This window comes from Mercenaria mercenaria, chromosome 3 (assembly GCF_021730395.1).
Source record: "Mercenaria mercenaria strain notata chromosome 3, MADL_Memer_1, whole genome shotgun sequence".
In the NCBI taxonomy this organism is placed as follows: Eukaryota; Metazoa; Mollusca; class Bivalvia; order Venerida; family Veneridae; genus Mercenaria; species Mercenaria mercenaria.
Window position 1 is genome coordinate 48,054,004 of NC_069363.1, and position 25,801 is coordinate 48,079,804.

The 25,801-nt window shown below is 34.8% G+C and overlaps 1 protein-coding gene across 1 annotated transcript; it reads right to left on the reverse strand.

Moving 5' to 3' along the window:
* Positions 1-3,130: 3,130 nt before the first annotated feature.
* Positions 3,131-25,801, reverse strand: LOC123524828 (uncharacterized). The gene is made up of 4 exons (XM_045303332.2): positions 25,678-25,801; positions 22,339-22,562; positions 19,913-20,077; positions 3,131-3,900 (listed from the first exon to the last, which is right to left on the reverse strand). Exons 2-4 carry the CDS (start codon positions 22,541-22,543, stop codon positions 3,704-3,706), a joined length of 567 nt encoding a protein of 188 aa, XP_045159267.2. The 5' UTR covers positions 22,544-22,562; positions 25,678-25,801; the 3' UTR covers positions 3,131-3,703.

Below are 25,801 nucleotides of genomic sequence, written 5' to 3' on the forward strand. Positions count from 1 at the left end.
TGGGAAATCAATCTCAGCAAATGGTTTCTCACGCGATTTTAATATATGGCGTCTATTCCTTCTGTACATATAACCATCCTCTGTCCTCACAATGTAATATCTATCGTTAACTAGAAACTACAGCTGGTTGCCAAGTTTTACCTTGTCTTATCCTAATACCTTTACCTTTTTCGAGGGATTTCATGGGTCTGGCAGATCTATCCTAGTAAAATTTTAACCTGTTTTTTTATATTCTGCATTCTGTGTCGACACTCGATTTGTCTGGTATTCTAGGTTCAAGGTTGGAATCTGTTACTGGTAAAATTGACCTAAGCTGTCTAGACAAAAGCAGCTGTGCAGGTGTCTTACCACAAGCTAAAGGGGCATTCCTGTACTCAAGAAGTGCTATGTAGGGATCCGTACCAGCCTGTGTGGACTTACGTGGCTGTACGTTGGACTTAACGTTCTGTGGTTAAAGTCCCATTCTCTAGCAAAGTCAGCAAAACTTTGACAGGTTTAATAGCTAGCATTGTCACTTATCAGGCTTTCAGGGATTCCATGTCTACTGAAGTAGCTTTTCAATTTCTGGATAATATTTTGAGTTCTTGTGCTTGTTAACTGACTAAGCTCCAATTACCTACTGTAGTAATCAACTAGTACAATGAAATCTTTACCTTGCCATGTAAATATGTCGGTTGCAACTGTCAGCGATGGCCTATCCGGTACTGGTGTTTGAATCATATGTTCTTTCACATTTTCTGACCTATGTTCAAGACATACTGGGCAATCCATAACTCTCTCTTTTATATCATTGAACATTTTTGGCCAAAATAGTATCTCCTTGGCTCTTTGTGTACATTGTACGTTGGTCAGGCCATACCTCAAGAAATGTTTGTTTTAGGGTTCGTGACTGTGGGTTTGTTTCGGTAACATCTCTGATCTGTCTCATTTTCTGATCACTGACTGGGAAATTGGACATAACAGCATGTAGATGTATATCCATGTCTGGACATATATCTGTATCAGTGTCTGGTAAGAATTTTCTTGACAAAGTATCCGCGACTGGAATATCACGACCACTGATGTGTTTGACCTCTAGGTCGTATTTTTGTTATTGCAATAGCATACGCAGTAACCATGGGGGTGCACTTAAAGGGTTTTTTTTTAAATATGGCCTTCAGGGACTTGTGGTCGGATTGGACATTCACATGTCTACCATACAAGTAATTATGGTATCTCTTACATGTAAAAACTATGCTATAAAGTTCCTTCTATATTTGGGCATAGTTTCTCTCATCTTGGGTAAGAGACTTAAATGCAAAGCCCACTGGCCTTCCTTCTTGCATAAGTACAGCACCTAGGCCATTCTTTAAGGCATCTACTTGGAGTGTTATTTCCTTATTAGGATCAAAATAGACCAAAACTGGACCAGGGTTCTGTGTGATAACCTCTTTGATTTTCTGGAATGCTTCACCTTGGGGCTTATCCCAGGAGAATTCCACGTCCTTGGAAAGTAAAGCTCTCAAAGGGTTAGTTAGCCCGGCAAGATTTGGAGCAAATGTCTGCAAATAGGTCACTATACCTAATAAAAGTTTCAAGTTCAGACTTACAAGTAGGAGGTGGCATTTCCTTGATTGCTTTGACCTTGGAAGGATCCATCTTAAGACCGTCAGCAGTAAGCAATTGTCCAAAGAATGATATATGAGATTTTCCAATCTCCATTTTCTCTGGATTAAGTCTGATACCTTTTCCACGACATCTGGTCGTAAGTCTGTCAAAATTCCGGTTATGATCAGTCCTGTCCTTACCAAAAACTACAATGTCGTCAACAGTTGTCTTGATGCCTTGAAGTCCTTCTAGACATTCGTCCATTTTCTGCTGAAACATGTCTTGGCTACATAAAAGACCAAACGGTAGCCTAGGAAACATAAATCTCCCAAATGGAGAATTGATAGTGTCTACCATACTATATGCTGATGTAATAAGCTATCATTCATATTAAAATGAGATAACATTCATTACCAGAAGCGGTATCAAAGAACAAAGGAAACAAAGAAGAAATAAACTTATCCTTTCATATCTTCAGTCACACTACACCGTATAACGTTAACGGACGCCAAACGTATAGAAAAATTGCGGCAGAAAGTTATCCGGTGACTAAAGGCATCCCCCACTCGGTGCTCTCGCGATCGGTGTTTGGGGCGCATAAAAAGCACAGTGACCGCAAGATAAACGAACATTTATAGGACGAACAACGTTCAATTAACGGATATCACCGTACTAGTAACGGACTTGTACCGCGTAAAACGTAAGCGCAACGCATGTGAAACTGACAAAACGTTCTTGTCAGTTATCGTCCGTTGAACATACGTTACAGCTATTGAATGTCCGGTAGTAGTCCGGCCCTGAATCAGGTCCAAGGACAAGAAAAATGCGGACCGGACAAGTACAGAATAGGGAACGCACGAGTAACGAATAAAACGCATATCAGCGCATTGCTGCCGTTCATCTGACGGACAACTTTGTCCGATGGTGTACGTTCTAAATTTTAAACATGCTCAAAACATTCCACCGGATTAAACGGAAAAGAAACGCATGCGGAAGGACACGAACGGATTGAAAATTTTATTATACGTTGGACGTCCGTTCTCGCTATACGGTGTAGTGTGATTGAGACTTAAGTACTGAAGTACAATGATTAGTTCCTTTACGTAAAGAGAGATTTTATAAGTTTTAAAAAACAAGCTCTGGATAAGATATGAACAAAAACGAAACAAGGATAAAAGTCAAACAGGAAAAGCCACATTCAAAGAAAACAGTTGCCTATGTAAATCACTGTTTCACTTGAATGCTTTTAACTGAATTAGAGGAATAATTTGGTTTATCACGTGTTTGACGTCATTGGAGTGAAATAGAACCGTTACATAATTTCGGCATCACAGTAGTGTGATAAAGCTGTGACGTTGATGTCATTTTAAATATAGGAGACGTTAATATAATTGCTTTGTCTATCATAGGTAAAGAAAGAAGAAACTGTAATGTATCAGCAAGAAAAGCCTACATGTGATAGAAAGAATAAGTATATTTGCCTTTCCAGATTGAGTTCATTAAACCCGTTAAATAAAAAATTAATTATAAAATCCTCGACAGAACCTCGCATATTATTGTTTTATTCAACTCGTTTATTAAGTGATGAAAATACACTCATGTAATATCCTCTATACGTGTACACTGTTATACTAATTGACCAAAAAACAATGAACTGAAATTGTAGAAGAAAAAGAATAATTTGTTCCATGTATATTAATTGTTGTACTGATACAAACAAAGAACATAATGCGAAGTATTTTAATCCATATACACTAATTTACTCAAACAAACAATGGACTGAAAGATTAAAACTGTTGTATACCGTGAATATTGTTTCACTATCATAAACAATAAACTGAAACAGATATAACACGGACCACTAGATTTTTATTCCTCAAAGTCTGATTAACATATCAAATACATTTCATTTCATATATTTTCAATAAGCAGTATTGGACAAACAAAACGGCAAATATGTATATTGGTGTTGTCATTACTTACGAGGAAGGTCCCAAAATAAATCAATTATCATCATAATAGTATACAAGTAAAGTCTTTTTTAACTTAATAGCTTTAAGCTTTGATTTCAACTAGTTGAAGTCTGGTAAGTTTGTCATCTGCTACTGTAAAGATATCAAAGTGAGGATAACTGGAATCCTGGTTCACTTGTCTGCTTCGACAGCACAAAACATAAAGATATGAGAGATATAATCAAAGCGAGGCTTCCCCCTAGACCAGTAAGAAACAGCGAATACGGAAACAGGAATTGAAGACTGCCACTACTACGCTGACTGTCTGCGAAAATTCCAGCTGGCACTAGAGACAAGATTCCTGAAATAAGTTAAGATTTTATTAGTTTACATAACATTATAATATTGATCATATAGATATGTGAATGTTTGTAAGTATTCAAACCCAGGCTACGTCTCTTAATTTATATTTGTATAAATATATCCCAAGATCGGAATTTGATTCATACTATAAATGAGTATTCTCATGTGTTCAGTGGTGTCTTTTGTTCTGAGGATAATTAAATTCCTTTCCAGACTATATGTTTGTTTGCATAATTTTCAAAACGCTATATTCTTTATTCACACGTTTGTACACAAGCGTAGACTTCACTCTGATAAACGTCAGGTTTAAATTTCAACATATGAGCCGTGCCATGGGAAAACCAACATAGTGGGTTTGCGACCAACATGGATCCTGACCATTAAACCGCGCAGTCTGGTCAGGATCCATGCTGTTCGCTTTTAAAGCCTACTGCAATTAGAGAAACCATTAGCGAACATCATGGATCCTGACCAGACTGCGCGGATGCGCAGGCTGGTCTGGATCCATGCTGGTCGCAAAGCCACTATGTCGGTTTTCCCATGGCACGGCTCATATGGTAGCCGACTTATTATAATCTGATCAAATCAGTTCTCGATGCGTTCGAATAAGAATTCAACATGGCTTACTTTAACAAAGAAAATAAAACAATTTTCAATATGAAATTTTATATATATTTTACACATGTATGCTTTGTGACAACGGTGTCTTTCTGATAGAGCATTGTCATTCAGCAAACGCACGTTGGTAATAAACATGACAAACGTTTTCTTTTTATTTTTATAGAACAGTTCCTTGTATATACAGACAAAGCAAATCATTGATTCTTCTATAATATGGCATACGTGACTTTTTATATGATGGTACTTTTTTTTCAACACAGTGTCTTTTGTCTGGATCTTCACCTTTTGGTAGCACTAAAAACATGTTTTCTCCTTTGGTACAACATTTTAGAATGTTAGAATTTTTAGAATTTTAAAAGTTCATTCTTTGTGAATATAGTTTTGACAAGATCAAGTGTCTCTTCAACAGTAAGCAAATGCGATATTCATTTGGATATGTTCATATTATAAACATGTTGAAGCGACACCGTTATACTAGTAATATGTTCAGGTACTGTTTCTAACTTTTCATAAATGTTTTGCCTAATTGTTGATTTTGAATCTCTACTGCAGTATGTACTGTTTCGTTGAAGATATTAGAATTTATTGCATTTTTGAACGAACTGAATGTTGGGTATCACCCATCAAAAATATTCTAGTTTTACATTTCTCTAATTGGCGTGTAACTTATGAAGAGAATATTCTCATTATGTTTTTTAAAGAACATATTCATAAAAATCCCTGATTTTAGACATGTACATATTTTATAATTACTCTTGCATATGTATTAACAGCAAATGAGATTACGATTGAAAACAAAAAAAAAATATCTGTTTAAAAGATGGTCGGCGAATTGTAATAAGACAGACGTTTATGAGGTTTCATATCATTTGTGTTATTCTATCATCATTCTAACATTTTGCAAATAGCAAAACTAAACACGACACTTTAACAATTTAAAATGGTTTTCTTTTAATTTTTCATAAAGGTTTCGTAGGGGTGCAATTTTGTTTCATTTTTTTTTTTACGACGAATAATTACAGCAGTGGTCCGTAAGCCACTTCTATACATGGAAGAGCCCGCCCGCTTAGCTCAATAGGGAGAGCGTTGGTCTACGGATCGCGGGGTCGTGAGTTCGATCCCCGGGCGGGGCGTATGTTATCCGTGACGATTCGATAAAAGACATTGTGTCTGAAATCATTCGTCCCCAACCTCTGATATTTCATGTGGGGAAGTTGGTAGTTACTTGCGGAGAACAGGTTTGTACTGGTACAGAATCCAGGAACACTGGTTAGGTTAACTGCCCGCCGTTACATGACTGAAATACTGTTGAAAAACAACGGCGTTAGACCCAATAGATACATGTATATCAATATTCTTGCTAAATATACTGAGCGAAACGTAGCTTTAAAAGTGTAACTTGAGACACGTGGCATAGGTTACGAATTCGTTCTCAGACGGCGTTCGCCGAAAAAAACTGAAACCTTTCTTAATGTAATAGTTACTTGTTTTTCACCACAAACACAAATATGGTATATTTATCCGCTGAACTTGATGCATTTTATGAGGATCACTGAAGCTAATGTTCATTTGAGCTTATATACCTTGAGATGTAAACAAAATGTCACATTTCTAGAAGTGTTATAGGACATATAGAATGGATCTGTTTATATGTTAATATCTGGACATTTGGGCGTGACAGAAATACAGCTGTTGAAATATGTCACCTATAAATAACTATAAAACATTATTATTAGATGGGAACAGGTTTTATTATTTCATGTGACATTCATTGTAAACATTTAAGCATATCTGAATGGCCTGACCTATCACCGTATTTAAGTGTTATTTTCATTCCAGATCCATATGCCTTTCTTGAAATATGATTTTACAAATTACGTTACCCCTAAAATGCCGATTTAAACTACATGTACAAATATCTCTAGCGTTTAGCATAAAGACAAAACTATTTTCTGATGCATTCAGTGTCTTTAGAATTTTGGAATGTTGCCGTTCTTTTCAAAACATACGAGGGTTAATAGTAGCTGAGTAGGACCTTTGGCATGTCCATGTCACTAAAACCGTTTTGCAAGCTGACAGTTACCAAATTAAAGATTTCTTCTTTTAATACTAGTATCAGCGTTACATCTATTTACGGGTTTTTAGGTAAACATATTAGTATTCTACCTTTGGCTACAAACATGTATGACAGGCCTAATGTCTCTGTGAAGAAAAAGCATATAAATCTTCTCAAGTTTTGTGTATGGTTTGCATTTAATTTTTGTTATTCTTTATCTAAAAATATTTCTTTATATAGTGCTTTCATTTCTTGCTTAAACGAATCATATCTTAAATTTTGTTAGTTGTAAGTATCATATATTTCATTACATCACATGATAAAACTCATTCAAATTCTGCTTTTATGCACCCAAAGTCGATTGTACTTGTTTACAATTTTAAGATTCATTTAATGTATTTATGCAGCAACATGCTTTCATTTTCAGATTTTGAAGTTTTAATCTTCTCTTATGTTGTATTAGCAACGCAGTCATTTGAACAAACTTTAAATTGTATGGTAACACTTAAACATTGCCATTTCGGTAGATTATGCATTGTACAATGAACCTCTTGTGTCAGTTATTTTGAATCTTTACTAAAGTCATTGTTATAAAGCACATACAATTCAGGAAAAAATACCAGTGTATGAACATATATGCTAAGGCATGTTAGAAGAAAGTGAATATATTGTATCGTAAATATTCAATATGTTTTAAGATTAAGGTTACAACCTTTCGACGGCCAGCACATTTTTATACAATCTCGCCAGGCATACATATGTTTTTTACAATACAGAAAATGACGTCAGATGACGTCAGATGACCTTCAGCTTTCCCGGAAGTAAGGAAAATGAAAGTACACAGCTTAAACTTGAAAACAAAAGTCGCATTGCCATTGGTCGATTGCCAGGGTTCACACGCAGTGGTCGCCCTGTCAAAATGTATGCGTGTGGACTTCTACTTTTTTTTGCTAATGAGAAGTCACTTTTCAGCACTTTCGAACGAATTAAAAATTCTGTTGGTACTTCGTCAAACCGTTTCCAAGACGATAATGCATTTGGATCAGCATTTTCACGTCGGCACCATTTAACACAAAAAAGTTTCGATGGATTCTGCAATCTGACAACGACATGCATCAAAGTTAGTATTTGAAGGAATTCTGTATTTAGGCCCTTTAAAAATAAATTACGAATACATTTGTCTTTGATAATATCAAAATTACCAGTGATGACATGGCCTGCATCTGAATAGCAACATTTTGAGTGTTTACATTCACAGGAAGTTGGAGTATTTGTACATACATCTAGGTCTGAAACAATTTTATTGTAACTGAATATGATATTTCCTACAGGTGTTTTAAATTTATAACAGATAATCAGAACTTCAGAGTTTCTGAAATATTTCGGTACAGAATCAATGACACGTTTATCTCGAAATATACTAGGCACATCGATGAAGTCAATACCTTTATTCATAAAATATATCTTAAGGAAATGTCTGTCATGGTCAGATTGAGTGTCGATATGTGGACGGAGAATATGTTGTGTATAACTTTGAATAAGATATGATACATTGTAAAAAAGGATCTGTTTGTATAACATACTGGTCCGTTTCCTCGTCTAGTTTTTAAGAGACTGAAAAGATAAAGATGAGAGACGAGAAAGCATCGAGTGTCTACCAGAGTTTGAAAGAATTAAATCAAGGTCTGCAACGGACATATTGACTTTAGATTTGCGCTTAATATTTTCACTACGTCAGATTCTATGAGATCTGTATTTACGTTTTCTAATGTTTAAAATTGAAAAGATATCAATATCAGGGTTTTTGGAGATATTACCTTCTTGATATATATATTATCATTTAAGCCCAACGGAAAAGGTGACTGTAAATTTTTTATCCATTTGAATTCTGCTAAATGTCTGGCTTTAATTTTAAAACTAGAGGTGGAATTTGTATCATAAACGAGTTGTTCTACTGGTTGAATTGTAACCTGATCAAAAGTAAAGCCAGATTTACGAAAGTGTTGGTATAAAATGTAGCAAACTTGTTCCGACTACGTATTTTGTACGAATGTTCACGGAAAACGAATTATCAAAGATCGTCCAGCTTGGCCAACGTACTGAATACCACAATTTGGTGCGTTTCACGTCAGTACATGAATCATGTGGGAAGTATTTCAGTCAATGTCAGAATTGAGTTTTACATTATTCTTTAATACAGTAGAGTTTAAAGGTGAGATGCAAATTCGCACCAAGTTCAAATAAGTGAAAATGTTAAGCGACAATTCAACACAAAACGGTAAAAAAGCGCTAGAGGTCCCTACAGGTGCCGTGTGACGGGATAACTAAAATGGACCCGAATGCCAGAGAACACAGAATCTACAACACGGTATAAACCACTCCTCATCTTTGACGGAGGCCGAGAGTTTAGAAGGCATAACAATCCCTGAAGGATGAAAATATAACAATATTGATTGAATGTACTGGGGGACTTTTAATGGCCACCACACGGAACAAACAACACAATTGTAAGCATATAAACAAGGAAGAATATCCAACAGGGAAAGCCGCGTTCTAAAAACGCAGCCTCCCCAAACGCGCACGCGATCAACACACGCACACCACACACACAAAGCAAACACACAAGGATAAAACAAAGGAACACAGCGGGGCACCGCCTTGGAACGGACAGTGACAAAACCACCACTGGGGAGCTTAAACCGGTTTATGGTGCACCTAGCCTCATTCTTACCCCAACCATGCTCCAAAGTCACAGGACAGTGTAAATAAAAGTTATCCCCGCCAGGTTATACAACGGTTGACGCACGGACCGGTAAGAGAGCATTATGACGTCAAATTGTGGCATGACATGGCATACATTACTCCTCGTGTAAATGATGTCCATCATAATATTTATTAAAATATTTCAATGAGCATGTCAGAATGAAAACAATCGTTTCATAAAGGACAAAACCAAACTTGTATTCAATCTTGTCGTGTAGTCTACATAACAGCACAATGCACAGTTGCAATGGAACTAGAACTATTGTTCTAAACATCAGCTTTCTTTTCAAACTTTTACTCCTACTTTCTTTTCTTTCCTATTCTCTATGTCACTTTAGACCCTGGAATGCCTCACCCTACAGTATTTTTAGTCCAGGAATTACTAAATGTCTGTGGATCTAACGTTATATAGGGCGAGGGTAGGACTTTTTGCTGCATTACAAATGAAAATAAAGGGTCTGACACGCTTTACAAGTTTTGAGCTGATAACCTGAATGGCTTTGATACTACTTCTAGCGGGCGATGTCCATGAGAACCTTGGACCCGAATCAAACAGTAGCCTACCTTTTTCTGTGTCATCGTTATCTTCTTCTTTGACGTCTACTTATGATCTCATAAATGATTTTAAGAAACCACTATCTTTTGTACACTATAATGTCCAGAGTGTTTTCCACAAACAAGACATATTACAAGGAGAACTCCAACACTTCGACGTCATCCCTTTTACCGAAACTTGGCTAAGTAATGATACTGACTCTGACTCTATCATTTTTGAAAATTATGCTGCGCCTTTCAGAAAGGACAGACCTGGAGACAGCCATGGAGGCGTTCTGGTTTATGTTAAAATGATATCCCAGCTATTAGGAGATCTGATCTAGAGATTGCTGGAGTCGAGTGCATATGGATAGAACTTAGAATCATGCATAGAAAAATTCTTTATGGTACATGCTATCGCCCTCCTAACTCCTCCCCTCTTCTTTTATTAAATATAGAAAACTCTATCGGCCTTGCCTTCGACACAAACATAAACAGTGTAATCATCACAGGTGACTTCAATCTAGATATGTTAAAACCGACAACACAAAGAAAAATCAACAATATAGCGAGACAATACAACATGAATCAGATCATAAATGAACTCATTTCACTGAAACATTTCACTCTCTCATCGACCTTTTTTGGTGCATGCAGTGTTTATACATCCGGAGTTGGAGACCCCTTTCTTGACCAAAATCTTAGATTTCATTGTCCTGTCTATTGTTGTCTTAATTGTTCAAAGCCCAACTCAAAAAAATATAAGCGTAATATATGGAAGTTCGACCAGGGCAATTATGACAACCTGAGACGAGAAGCTGCCTCCTTCAACTGGGACTGCCTAAACAATGACGATATTGATACATATGCTTGCAATATTACTGATACAATTCTGTCTATATCAAAAAAGTATATTCCAAACAAAATAGTTACCATCAGACAATCAGATCCTCCATGGATGCATAATGATATACGAAAACATATTAGAAAGAGAAAGAGGGCATACGATAATGCCAAACGCACTCAAAATGAACATCACTGGAACATATATACAAACAAATAAGAAACACAACAACACAATTATTACGAAATGCAAAAGCTCAACTGTCACAAAATCTATCAAACAAACTTCAGAACGAAAACCTTAAAACATCTGACTACTGAAAACAGTTCATATCACCATCAAAAAACACACTTGTTCCACCACTAAATGACAATGGTAATTTATTTACATCAGATACAGTAAAGCAAACCTACTTAATAATTTCTTTCACACTCAAATCACTCGCAGTAGGTAAAGTGGCAGGGCCCTATAACGTAAATGACAGGATCCTGAAGGAACTTTCACAGGAGCTTGCAAGACCACTCTGTCAGCTTTTTAACAAGTCCGTTAACACTGGTCGAATGCCATCCCAATGGAAATTGGCTCATGTTTGTGCTGTTTTCAAGAAAAATTATCCTCAGCTAGTTTCTAATAACAGACCTATATCGCTTCTAAGCACAATTAGAAAAGCACTTGAAAAAATAATTCATAAGCATGTCTTTAACTTCTTTACAGCAAACAACACTATAACAGCTCTCCAATCTGGATTTGTTCCCAATGATTCAACTACTAACCAACTTGTTTCTATATATAATACTTTTTGCCAAGCATTAGATGAAGGTAAAGAAGTTCGCGCGGTCTTCTGTGATATCTCTAAAGCTTTTGACCGAGTATGGCACAAAGGTCTTCTGTTCAAGTTGGAATCTACCGGTATATCTGGAGACCTGCTAAATTGGTTTCGAGACTACTTATCCGAGCGAAAGCAGAAAGTTGTTTTTACAGGAGGTTCTTCTCATACTGTATATATCTCAGCAGGTGTACCACAAGGTTCTATTCTTGGTCCTCTTCTTTTCATCGTCTTTATTAATGACATTGTCCTCAATATCAGTTCAACTATCAAACTCTTTGCTGATGATACTAGCTTATACACTGTTATTGTTAATCCCTTCACTGCAGCCGTAACCCTAAATTCCCACATCCTTCTTTGTATATAAATGGTAGGGGTGCGTATCGGTCAAAATGATCGATACGATATTTGTATCGATACAAAATGATCGATATCCGATATATCATATGATATTTTCAAACAGAATAATAACAGAGTACAAGACCATTATAGTAATGCAATATGAACTTTATTACTCAATTCTAAGGTCGGTCTATTCCGAGTCAAAATCACAGGACTTGGATACATTTGTCTTTAGGAAACAGAGGCAAGCATATTAGAATTGTTGTTTTACCTTTTTTTAATTAACTATTTTGAAGAAATAACTAACAGCTGATTCAATATTTCAGAATGGTATCTTTCAAAATGACATGACCTTCTCAGTTCAAATGATAACAAAAGGTGTGATAGTCTTTTTGTTATGATCAAATAGCCAGCAGTTAGCTGTCACCTCTGTCAATTTTGTTGTTCACAGCTTGATCTCGGTTAAAAAGAATACTCGATCTGTAATTAGTACCATAAATTTTGTGATTTATTAATATTTCTTTAATCAAAATACTTTCAAATTTGTATGAAATTAATTTTGTTTGAAAGAAAATTAAACCATTCGATCTTTTACGGAACGTAACGGCAATCTTATATTTTAGCGGTGACAGTTAGCGCGGAGAGTAGTTTCCCTTTACCAAAATGGCGACCATCGGAAACAAACTTGTTTCGAAGTTGGAAAATCATCTATACCCGTGTATAATCTGCCGCCCACGATTGGGAAGGTCCCGGGGGTCAAAAAAATGCGCATTATACATAGGTATCAGCATTAATGAGGCCATTTACCATGTAGTTAGCTTTTGATCGATATTTTGATCGATACAGGAACGTTCGATCCGATGTATCGATCGAACCCTGAATACCGGTATTCGATACATATCGAGAACCGGTACGCACCCCTAATAAATGGTGTTCTAATCAACGAGGTGACGTCTCACAAGCATCTTGGAGTTACATTTTCGAAGACGGAAATTGGCATGAATATATTGACAGCATTAAAGAAAAAGCATGGAAACGTATAAATATAATGAGAACCTTAAAATTTATTCTTGACCGCAAGTCACTGGAAACTACCTATCTGTCTTTTATACGGCCCCTCTTGGAGTATTCTGAAGTCGTATGGGATAACATTACCCAGTACGATGAATTTGAACTTGAGAAAATACAACTCGAAGCATGCAGAATCATTACTCGAGCCACTAAACTCGTTTCTTTTGATAATCTTTACAAAGAAACTGGTTTCCAATCCCTAAAGGTCAGAAGAAAAAAACACAAACTCACTCTTTTCTATAAAATAAAAAAACATTTAACACCACAGTATATTTCCTCCTTGGTACCTGAAACTGTTGCGCAAACATCTGCATACAATCTTAGAAATGCCGGCTCTTCTAGAAACCTGCATTGTCGTACCCAACTTTTTGCTAACTCATTTCTGCCATCAACTGTCACTGATTGGAACCAACTACCGTTAGATTACAGGAATTCCCCTACTTTAAGTATATTCAAAAGACAACTTTATTCAGACGTACAGAAAGTCCCATGCCACTATTATGCAGGTGAACGCAAATACCAGATTCTTCATGGGAGACTTAGGACTCACTGCAGCTCTCTGAATGAACATCTCTTTTCAAAAAATATTGTAAATAATCCATTGTGTGATTGTGGGGAGGAAGAAAACACATCATTTCTTTTTCAAGTGTCCCTTATACCAAAGGGAACGCACAGATCTCCTAAACAATATTAGGCCAATAACCACTGTGACACTAAATACACTGTTGTATGGTGATCCTTCAATTTCAAGCACACTAATGAATCAATATTCTCACATGTACACAAATATAAACAGAAAACAAAGAGATTTGATAGGTAGCTTAAACAGTTTTCACAACTATATCTATGACGATAGCTCCATTTCCCAGGTTTATGCCATCCTGGCCCTACTAAATAGCTTAAAGAAAAGTCCTTAAATTTCCATGTGTCTCAAGTGACATTCCTGACCTGTTAATCTCAACTTCTCTATTTTACTCCCTACTTTCTATTCTAGTTTTTAAGATTTATACATAATAAGGTTGTTTACGTTCAGAATTAAGTTTATATAAACAGTTCAAATTTTACTTCCGAAAATGTATTCCTTTTCCAGCTTATTTTTATACTACAACTTGACAAATTTATATTTCATACCATATTGATAAATGAAGAATCTGCAAGCAAAAAATTTAAGATAGATTACTTATTTTGTTACCGTTGAAATTATATTGTGTACAGGGAGAGAGTTTCTTAAAAAAGCTAATAGCTTCCTACTCAATCCTTTATGTTAATATATGTAATATTGTAACAACTGAAATTATGATAAATAAAATATTGTTTAAACCAATGAAAACAATCAAGGCCTTCTTGTGATTTATCGTCTAATTTAACACTGTTCATCGTTCAGATGCTTTAGTATTTAACTCAATTCCATTCCAACGCATCTGAACTCTGAACCGTGGTAAATCAGACGATAAATCACTCGTTTGTTAAATAAAGTATCATAAATGAATATACTGAACTGTGTTCATTTGAAGAATAATCTATTTAGATAAATCAACAGGCTTAAATATACTAGCAGAATGCCCTAATAGACTAGCTAAATGTCTATGCTTTCAAAACTTAAAAAAATACATACTATTTAGAATACAAATATGATATGAGCCGTGCCATTAGAAAACCAACATAGTGGGTATGCGACCAGCATGGATCCAGACCAGCCTGCGCATCCGCGCAGTCTGGTCAGGCTCCATGCTGTTCGCTTTTAAAGCCTATTGGAATTGGAGAAACTGTTAGCGAACAGCATGGAGGCTGGTCTGGATCCATGCTGGTCGCATACCCACTATGTTGGTTTTCCCATGGCACGGCTCATATGGTATTAGACTTTTAGATTATATTGTGCAATATTAAAACTGTGTCTTTTGTAACGCATGTTGAAAAAATCCAACTCTACAACAAATAAAAAAGAAAAAATATGAAATGAAATGTTCAGATATAACAAGTGTATTGTATTTTTATACTGATTTCTCAGTCAATATGATGTCAACACTGCATTTTCGTATAAAACTGTTAACATAGTAATCAATTATTAATTACAATTGTTTTTACCAAGTATGAAAACGTGATACATTAAAATTTCCGTTTCGAAGAAATGACTTGCTTACCAACTGGCAGTTATTTCCAAAAATCGTCTTTCACAAATCATATTTGAGACAAATTATTTGCAAAAATCGTCTTTCACAAATAAATATTTGAGACAAAATAACGTTTTAAACTACCACAGAACTTCTTCTTTAAAGTAGTTTAGTGTATATTTTAAGGTAACGTAGAAAATGGCTATTATGGCAAAACGTCCCAACATCCAGATGACAGAAAACGGAAACCTATACCACAGCTATTTTTAATTTGTTTACAAGTTCATCCCCAGCTTTTATTATATTTGACTGGCTTATCGTAGTAGGTTGTCCCCCTTGAAAATTATCCGATAATCAATATTGGTTTCCATATTGATATGACTTTGAGCAATAGATTATATAGGAAATTTATTTTTAATGATTAACTTCAAATATGTATTTTGGTTTGTGAATATTTTATCAGATATGACAGTAAACTTCAATTTCTTCTCTTCAATTTGATGTAAAAATATTTATTCTAACTAAACATCTTCTTGCTTCCAATTTTGTTTTAAAAGTATCACCGTCGCTTATATTGAACATATAGTGAAAAACAGTAAACTTATCAATTTCTCTTACTTTAGAGGCAAATAAATCATATTTTCCAAAGCATAACAATTTATTATCACATATGTAGGTATTCTTGACTTTATAAACAATACAATAATATAACTTTAAGTGTAATAGGGTAAAGGCTTCTTGCTTCCATTTTACTTCAAAGTATATCAAGAAATAAAAAACTTGTGGATTTCTTAAAGTTCTGATGTAACTTAAACCGTGTTAATTTACGGAACTGCATATACCAACAACTGACGTACGATTCAATATAGTGTTTTGAAATAATAACGTTCATAATTGTCTAATTAGTAAAAAAAGAACAGAATAGAACAGAGCTTTGATATTTCCCCAAACTGTTTATGAGAACAATACGAATCAACATAAATTACATAAGTTCCGACTGAAAGCTAAATATCTTTCAAATATTGAAATATTTGGCGAAAGGACAAAAACTACTTCAAAAAATAAATTTTAATGAAATAGTGGGGGCCTCCGTGGCCGAGTGGTTAAGGTCGCTGACTTCAAATCTGTTGCCCCCTCATCGATGTGGGTTCGAGCCACACTCGGAACCCTCACTCGGGGCGTTGAATTCTTCATGTGAGGAAGCCATTACGGAAGGTCGGTGGTTCTACCCAGGTGCTGGCTTGTGATGAAATAATGCACGGAAGGGTACCTGGGGTCTTCCTCCACCATTAAAGCCGGAAAGTCGCCATATGACCTATCGTGTGTCGGTGCAACGTTAAATCCAACAAAAAATGAAATAGTGTAATTTGCAAGTTAGGCGCTCACTAAAAGCTGGTAAGAGGGGAAAGAGGATGTGTGCATTTATTTAAAGCCCTGCTTCCCGGCTATTCAAATTCTTTTGTGTATATGCAACCCATGATTACAATAGGTAACAGTTAACGGCCACGTGCCACACTTTAGCACGCAAAACCACAGATATTTCATATAGAATTTTATATAAAATAGACTCTATTTTGACAGGCGTTACTGTTCATAGTCATGGTTTACATGCTTTTTCAGTGACAATTCAAGGTTAAAATGTTTGACGGGAGCAGGGCTTTAAACAAAAGACACAGCATAGTTTCTTTGATGTTCAAAGAAAGGGTGAAATTAACAGACGCGCAATATCATGCCTATTTTAGAAATGAAATCCAAGCTTACAAAAATTGGCACGCTTTTCATGAGTTTGCTCGCACAGCAGGATTATCTCTTTAGTACGACCTACATTTTTTGTCACGGTTTTGTTCGTGGAAAGCATGAAAAACAGGCACCTTTACAGCTAACGACTTTAGTTTACGCGATCAATTTGATTTAATGATAAATTGTATAGTATGTACAAACACATATCTGAATGGCATATTTGATTTATGTATAATCAAGTAACTTAGACACTATAAATAAGGAAACAGGATGAATCAGAGCTAATTGTTTAACAAAATGAGTTAGGATCTATATGATACACATACACCAATGCTGATCAGAAAAAAAATCAGAAACTTGATTCATAATACAATAGATTCTTTTTGTCTTTGATTTCTGTGGAAAACCTTGGATCACGACCAGTTAATAAAACATGTGTGTTCGTGTTTTAGTAACATGTATGTTTTTTTTAAATTTGTCAAATTACTCGGGCTTTTCTTCCCCATTGCCTGTCAAATACAGTATTGCTTAGTTTATTACTTTATTTTATCATGTTTTAAAGAGTAAACATCTAGGCATGAAAGTTAAACAAAAGTACCGTTATATAGACAAGAAAAATCAGTCAAAATGGGAATTTTATCATGTTTTAAAGAGTAAACATCTAGGCATGAAAGTTAAATAAAAGTACCGTTATATAGACAAGAAAAATCAGTCAAAATGGGAATACATGTATCATCACAAAAGTTTCGTTTTTCTCGAGGAAAACTATTATGTATGCATGTGTTTGTGGGAAAGCTCGTTTATGAAATAATTCTCAGATTTTAACGTTTGGCGGGATTCAAAGTTTCAAAAGAAAAGAAATTTATTTAAATGTTTTCATTTTCTGTTACATGACAACACGAATTTCGCAATATCAGAAGCTAACATAATGTTGTGGGTTTTTTTTACAGAAACGTTTTATATCTTTGCATGAATAAAACTTCTATATGAATCTATAAAACATGATTTATATCAAAAACTGGCTACATATTTTGTTGCTGTCTATGGAGTAACATGCGACCTTATTTTCCGTGTATTACGGTTACTTAAAGCAAAATATTAGATCAATGCAAAATCCATAACAAAGAATTAAATTATTGACTTAGGTCATGAATGACACGACTTTAGCTAATGTAAGGGAGTCAATCCAGTTTGAAGAGAATTGCTTTCACACAGTCAGCAATGAAGGGAGAGAATTCTTGCAAATTCTCGTTAAAAGCTGACCATGTGCTAACATTAAAATTGACCATAAGACAGAAATATTGCCCTTTAAATCAATGACGGAATTATGAGCAATTGCCAAGACAGTTATGATAAACTTATTAAACTTTATACTTAACTTTTATTAACTGTTCATATACGTAAAATACCGCAATGCTTACTTTATTAATTTGATAACATGGAATTTTATCATGCTTATGAAGTGCGATAATCCAGTAAACATATGTAAAGTTATTTTTCAAGATCAGTTTTCTAATGTAATGGAAGTCACTTAACCTACCAACAGTACCATAAAATACATAGTATCCTAAAGTAAGAGAACCATTCCCAACATTTACGATACGTTTCAGCACCTCGCCTTGATCTTTAGCTGGAGCCCTGCTAGGATATTAAACAAAAAGGATGAAGCTGTCCCGATATAGGTATAATGTCGGAATGTCGGCAAAATGTCCCGCTATAGGGCCGACGTCGGGCCGTTGTAGTGCCGCAAAGTCTTGAAATCGGTAGGGATCGACATCAATCAGTGTAACTATTTCGTACGTCGGATTGACATCGGGCCGATATTGGATTCTCTAATATAACTCAAAATATTATTGATAACCATAAAAAAGTAATCTAATTGTTTATATGTGCTAATTTGTTAAGCAAATACGATGTATGCCAGAATTAATCAAACTAGGTTCAAAACAAAATTTGTAGATGGTATTTATCAAGATTTTATATGTAATAAAGGGGGGTAAAAATTAAGATGCATTTTTATTTTTATGTAAAATGCCGCCAAAGAAATATTTATATTTACAAAAGAATGAAAATACAGATATGTTTAAAATTCTAATTGAACAATTTTAATAGTGTTAGGAATATACAGAAAGCTTACGTAACTATATAAAACATGCAGTATATAGTTGTGAAAAATAATATATCAGTAAAATCAAATAAGCATCATTCACATGAAGCGAAACACATCAGTTCTCAAGAAAATTACTCTGAGAATTTATAAGGTGTATATTTTAAGAAAACTTTGATAAAGCACTGCGTGTCACACTATTTCGCGACCACGATATGATCTGCCAATATCGGGCCGATATCATTTTGATGTTGGCCAAATATCGTTTGCCAATATTGGACCGATGTCATTATGATGTCGGCCCGATACGGTCTGCCGACGTCGGGCCGATATCATTCCTATTTGCAGCCGAAATTGAAGCCGATATCGGGCCGTTATAGACAATGACGTCGGTATGATTTCGGGCCGATATAGAATGCTGGGTGGGTGTGCTATATTAGTGCTGATAACGTGTTTGAGGATTATGTAAGCTGTAAATTAAAGATTTCTCTCTTTTTTTACATTTCTAGACCTACTGAGTAAGATTTTGAAAGCAAACAAAATGCCGAAAGATCTATTGTGCATTCTACTTAACATAAGATGTTTACAAACTATGAATATAAATGGAAGGGTACACTCAATGCAAGACAATTCGTAAGTAAGCTAAAGTCAGTTTGCGTAAGATTATTTATATTCGACACCGATACTCAATATGGGCAAGTCTTCAAGAAGACCGTTGGTAGATTGAGTAAAACGAAAGTGCAAGATGCAAAAGATTCCATACTCCAATTTCAGGTTCTACCCTTGTTCTTTAGCATGCCAGGTGAGGTGTAAAGCACTCAAAATACGTGTCTAACCCGATATTAATTGTTTTAGTTAGATGAGCAGAGGGGTGGGGACAGAACTAATGGTCCTTCGTTTTGTAGCCAAACACTTTTACCACTGGACCGCTGCACCCATTCTGCCAATAGTTTGGTAGTATAAAAGAAGTCGAGAAAAATTTACTAAAACGTTACCTGACAATAAAGAAAAGTATGCACCAATTGTGACCCACTTTACCATTCTTGCACTTGTCAAATTTCTCGCTTTTATAAGGTAAATGACGGCAATAAAACATGCCAATAGTGCGATGGACGTTTGTATTTGCCATGGCCTATATGGATGATAATCACCCTCGAAACCTGTAATGAAAAAGCTATTATGAGCCTTAACGTGCATTACTGACAACGTGCACAATAGGATTAACTAGGATATTTAGTGAAACAGTTGCAGCACTATGTTATCGGTAAATGATGTCATGTACTTAAATTTTGCATTTCTTTTCAGAGGTCTACACTTATATTTTTGGTCTAGAAATAAGTCATGTGCAAAACTGACAGGTTACATTTTTTCGCTCAGGTTATTCATTGTCCAGAATGTATGTTTCAAAATTACTTATCATTTTTTACAGCTGACTAGGTAATTCAATGACATGATAATTAAAACCGCCCAGTATTTTGAACATGCCGAGTAAACAATATGTCAATCAAAGCTGAATAAGCTCGCGATGTATCTCCTGTAAAATGAGGTTTTTTTTATATACTTTAGTATCATTTCTAGACTCATTCTTGTCGTTAGAACTTTGCAAGCATGATACGCGCATATATTATTATAGTTATTTCAGATCATGATATGTTAAAGAAACGTTAGAGTTAAATATTGATACTTATGTTATGAAAGAATTTAGATAGTAAGAATATCAAATAGTAGTTTATTGAAGAGCTAATCTTAAACCGCAAAATACTGTGTAGATCGCGGTTGAATCACTCGCCCAACCTTCTTTCAAATGTTTGTGTCACGTAAAGACAAGTGTCCTGCCAACGATTGCTTGACTTCAAATTTTTTCCATTTCTCGTTTGTTTGTGAAGGAGTCATATCGCGATCTACACAATATTTTATCAATACTTTCTGCGCCGCGATCTTATCTGACGTCGTCATTTCTGAAAGTGCGTGCGACTTCAAAATTACGTCACTATTTAAACCTAAGTGAGGTCAAAGACTTGAAATGCAATATAATTACGCGCCACATATTGCCGTTAACGACGATATAAATTTTAATCCTGTGAGATGTATATCGGGAAAGTTACATGAATTTAAAAGGAAGCCACTTCTTTTTGTAGAAGGTAAACAGCGTGCGCCGACTAGCACTGATTGCCGTCCATTATTGGACACATACTCAAATAATATGACAGATATTTAATTTTTACACTCTATAGTTCTGTCGAGTATACATTGAAATAACATCAGTTAAAATCATTATTTGATGCGTCGTTTATTTTGGAAATAATGAAAAATAGTTCGCGATTTTCTGGGACAACCCTCGTGAAATTCGAACTGCAAAATGATAAAAGCAGAGAGCAATTCAAATTACAAAGTGCAAAAGAGACTGAAATGTTAAATTTCAAAGCCAGTGCCCCAAATAACACCGTCATTTTTAGAAATTGAATCGCGTCTCAACAAATATCTTGAACCGCAAAAAATAGAAATTGAGTTTGCAGTTCATACTTCAGAATAATTTGCAGTTTGCTATTCAATTTAAAATACACTAAATCTTAGAACACCCAGACTAAAATGTTTAATTCCGTCTCTATGTATTTAGAATTTCAAAGCACATTTTAATATTATACCTGGATGAATTAAAAGCTTTGTTCCGCTCCACGAATTATTTAAAGCTTGCGATTCCAATCACAAAGAAAAGCTAGTCTTAAATCAGAAATCTTAGACGTTAAATAAGAAAAAAGCAACTCTGTTAAATTTAAATGTAAATTAATACTTTTGGTTTTCTTAACGTCTCGCATTGTTTGGTCAAACAGAGGCGTTCAAAATAGCGCTAATGGAGAGATAGATATATTTTGACACTTGATTTCAGTGTCTAATGTCTTAAATCACATGTACATTTGTATCAAAAAGCACATATATATTACTGCTAGGAGAAACAACATTTTATGATCGAAATAAATCATACTTTTATATTACTGATATACGTACAGCATTGGGAATTAAAGTTATTTGTAATTACAGGTTTTTCGGTGAAATTCTGATAAATTAGATTTTACTATATATAAAGTATATATAATGAAGAAAAACTAGATATTTTCTACTGAGAGAAAACTATCATGTTTATACAAAGTCTGGTTATAACCACTTATAAAACATGGAATGAAAAGAAAATCAAATATTTTAGTTTTACATAAACGATAAATATCTTTCACCTAATGAACCAAAGATTTTATATTAAGCACCTGGTGTTCACTCGATGAAATACATTTTGATTTTACACTAAAACAAACAAATTGCCTCTATTTATAAAACATTGTATACACTTTTGCATAGCTGAAACGACGGTGTAGAAAGAATAAAAGCCATTTTCTTGGTCTCGCGGCGTCGTAAAATGAAATCTTACCCCTAAAAATTGACATTGTTTCACAGGTATTGGTACATGTCACTGTATACCATAAGCCAGTATGATAGCTGTAGTCATTGGCTTCGTATTTATATCTGGACCATCCGGGAGACACAAATCCGGCCAACTGCAGAACTCCCGAGAAAACCATCCCAAGTGAGAGATACTTAAACATTGGTTCCAGTGATATTTGTGCAGTTGCCATTTCTCAGATACAGGATTCCCTGGATCAAAATACAATTTAAAACTTATTCATCCTTTACATTTGGTGAAATATGCTTGTGTCATACTGCAAAAACTATCTATCTTGCAAATCAACATTTTGCTTTTCATATTGACAATTTAAAGTACCGAAAATACAATAACATAGAGATAACTGATGCAGTTTACACCGAAACGATTTAAATTCAAATTAAGAAAAAAGAATAGTTTTCGTCTCAAAATAAAATAACAAAATAAAACATAATGAAATGTTTTAAAATACATATGCCATTGTTAGTTGTTTAGGCATAGCTTACTTCAATGAATGAATATAGTTTTTATTTGCATTTATACAGGTCATTGTTGTTTAAAAAATAAAAACATCCTTATCTAAACAACAAGGAAATGATATTTATACTGTTCAACTTGAGTAACGCATGCAAGTGAATGACAATATACAAGAAAAGTCTTGGCTTACTTACCCATCTACTTATGATTAAAAAACGCATAAAAGTTCTTTCTAAGTTACAGTGTTCAAGAAAAGTGAATTTCTTAAGTAAAAATGGGCAACTATTCGGTAACAATGCACGAGAGAGTCATGGATTTTGACATGCTTACTAATCAAATGAATTCTAAGTAAACCAAGAATTTCTGTTCCCTAAGTTCATCAAGGACCACAACTCCATAAAAAATGAAAGTCAGAGCTATGGTTCTTGGTTTACATACTAATCTAATGGTGTTAAACAAATTTGCAAAGTTGCTGTAGTATTCAGTTAAACTAGACCTAAACAAAAGGAAGAAACCTTTAACCATGAATTTCCATTATTCTTTAACAGAAGGGGAAAAATTCTGACAAAATGCAGGCAAGAGTTGTGGTTCTTGGCCAGCTCTACAAAGTTTCAAAGCTTAAATATTCAAGAATGGTGGACCTTAACAATTTTAACTAAGACATTCAAAGGTTGCTAAGTACAAAAAGGGCCATAATTCTGACAAAATGCATGTGTGAGTTATTATTCTTAGCCTACTTTCTCATCCAATGATGATAGTTATACTACTAAATAATTATATTTACTTTTACCCATAGTGCACTAAAGTTTTTCTAAAATAATTTCTCATCATCAGATAGATTGTCAAAGATGCACACAATTCTTCCCTATACTGCATATAGAGTGGACAATGCAACAAGACACTTTTTCATCTTAAACATTATTTGAGCCGTGCCATGAGAAAAACAACATAGTGGCTTTGCGACCAGCATGGATCCAGACCAGCCTGCGCATACGCGCAGTCTGGTCAGGATCCATGCTGATCGCTTTCAAAGCCTATAGTAATTAGAGAAACTGTTAGCGAACAGCATGGATCCTGACCAGACTGCACGGATGCGCAGGCTGGTCTGGATCCATGCTGGTCGCAAAGCCACTATGTTGGTTTTCTCATGGCGCGGCTCATTTATACAGTTAAAACAGCATATTTCTTATACATGTCTTTCATTAACCTTACTAAAGCTATTGCAATGGTAAATATTGTTGCACACAAGTTTCAATCTAAAAGACGGACTTAAACATTCTATAAGTTCTGAACTTATTTCTATCTTTTCTTGTAAATGAAGATATTCTTTCTAAAGTAAGTAAGTAAGTACATGTAAGTAAGTAAGTAAGTAAGTAAGTAAATTCTATATTTATATAGTGTAGCTCATTTAGCTGCCGCTAATCTTCCATGGGGTCCTCTTATAACACAGATATATGGAAATATATTTCAAACAGAAACAGCATCAATATCATCGTAAGTACGACATGAAATAGAAATACAATTGAACACCAAAAATACAAATTAATCCCTTTTACAAGCTTATTTTAATGCATAGTCAACCAGAAATACAATTGAACACCAAAAATACAAATTAATCCAATTTACACGCTTATTTTAATGCATAGTCAACCAGTTGCTACCACTGCGAGACGATTTTACATCTTTAGGTAAAATATTCCAAACGATTTGACCTGAATAAAGTAAGCTATTGTTTCAACAATTTTGACTGCGTTTCATGTATATAAAACTTTTGCTTGTGTTTGACCGTAATATCAAAGACGTATCATTTGTCCTTTCTTTTTGTTTGTACATTTCACATTTTGGTAACGGACTAATTGCGATCTTAAACATGATTCTCGTGAAGATTGTTTCCATTTGTATTACTACTTCGACTGTTGTAAAAAGATACAAAATACATTTCTACAACGACCGTTTGTCCAGTGAACTCAAAAATACACACCCACAATGACCTTTTTTAAAATCTAGAAGTGTATATACAACGACCGTCGTAACATATACGTTAATTAATTCTATGGTCATTGTAAATTATACCCAGTTTCAGATAAGATAAGATATGATAAGTTAAGTTTATTTAAAGTCGGCAAGATAGCAAACAAGCACAGTGTTAACACTTTTGTGTTTTTGAATCGACTAGTATAGTAACTTTTATAGTAACATTTTTATTATACCGATATGTTTAACGTATTTATTTAGATATATCAGTGATTGAATTGTATATTTAAGAAACTACAGGTATCAATCTTTCTATGTAGATAGTTTGCTTATAACTACATGTATGTATTTTGTATTTTCTTCAAGTACCAAGGTCTATGAATTGCACGTTTTGTCCATGATTTACCCGTATATATCAAATTACTCCGACGAGTTTTCCTGTTTGTATATTTAAAAAATGTATTTTAATGTTTCTTTGATGTTTATTATAAAATTCCATATTTATCCATACAATTGATATATTGCAAGGAATGAGTTATATTAGTGTGCTTGCTGTTATAACAATGTTGCTAAATAAACACGTTATATGAGCCGCTCCATGAGAAAAACAACATAGTGCATTTGCGACCAGCATGGATCCAGACCAGCCTGCGCATCCGCGCAGTCTAGTCAGGATCCATTCTGTTCGCTTTCAAAGCCTATTGCAATTAGAGAAACCGTTAGCGAACAGCATGGATCCTGACAGACTGCGCAGATGCGCAGGCTGGTCTGGATCCATGCTGGTCGCAAATGCACTATAATGTTGGTTTTCTCATGGCGAGTCTCATATATGGTTTATATTAAATCACAACGCGTACAAACTTAACAGGCTTTTACCTTGACTATCCTGGTATCCAAATTAATTATGGAAACTGAAAAACTGAAGTACAAAAAATGAAGACAGACAGGTAAACCGTCCTGTTCTCAAATAACTTAAAAGTTAAATAAAACCAAAATTCAC

Coding starts and splice junctions, on each gene's coding strand:
- LOC123524828 (XM_045303332.2), bottom strand. CDS start 22,543: ATGGCAACTGCACAAATATCACTGGAACCAATGTTTAAGTATCTCTCA. Junction 20,078..22,338: donor AACAATGTCAATTTTTAGGG/GTAAGATTTCAT, acceptor TTTTCATTACAG/GTTTCGAGGGTGATTATCAT. Junction 3,901..19,912: donor ATACTTTTCTTTATTGTCAG/GTAACGTTTTAG, acceptor AACTTATTTCAG/GAATCTTGTCTCTAGTGCCA.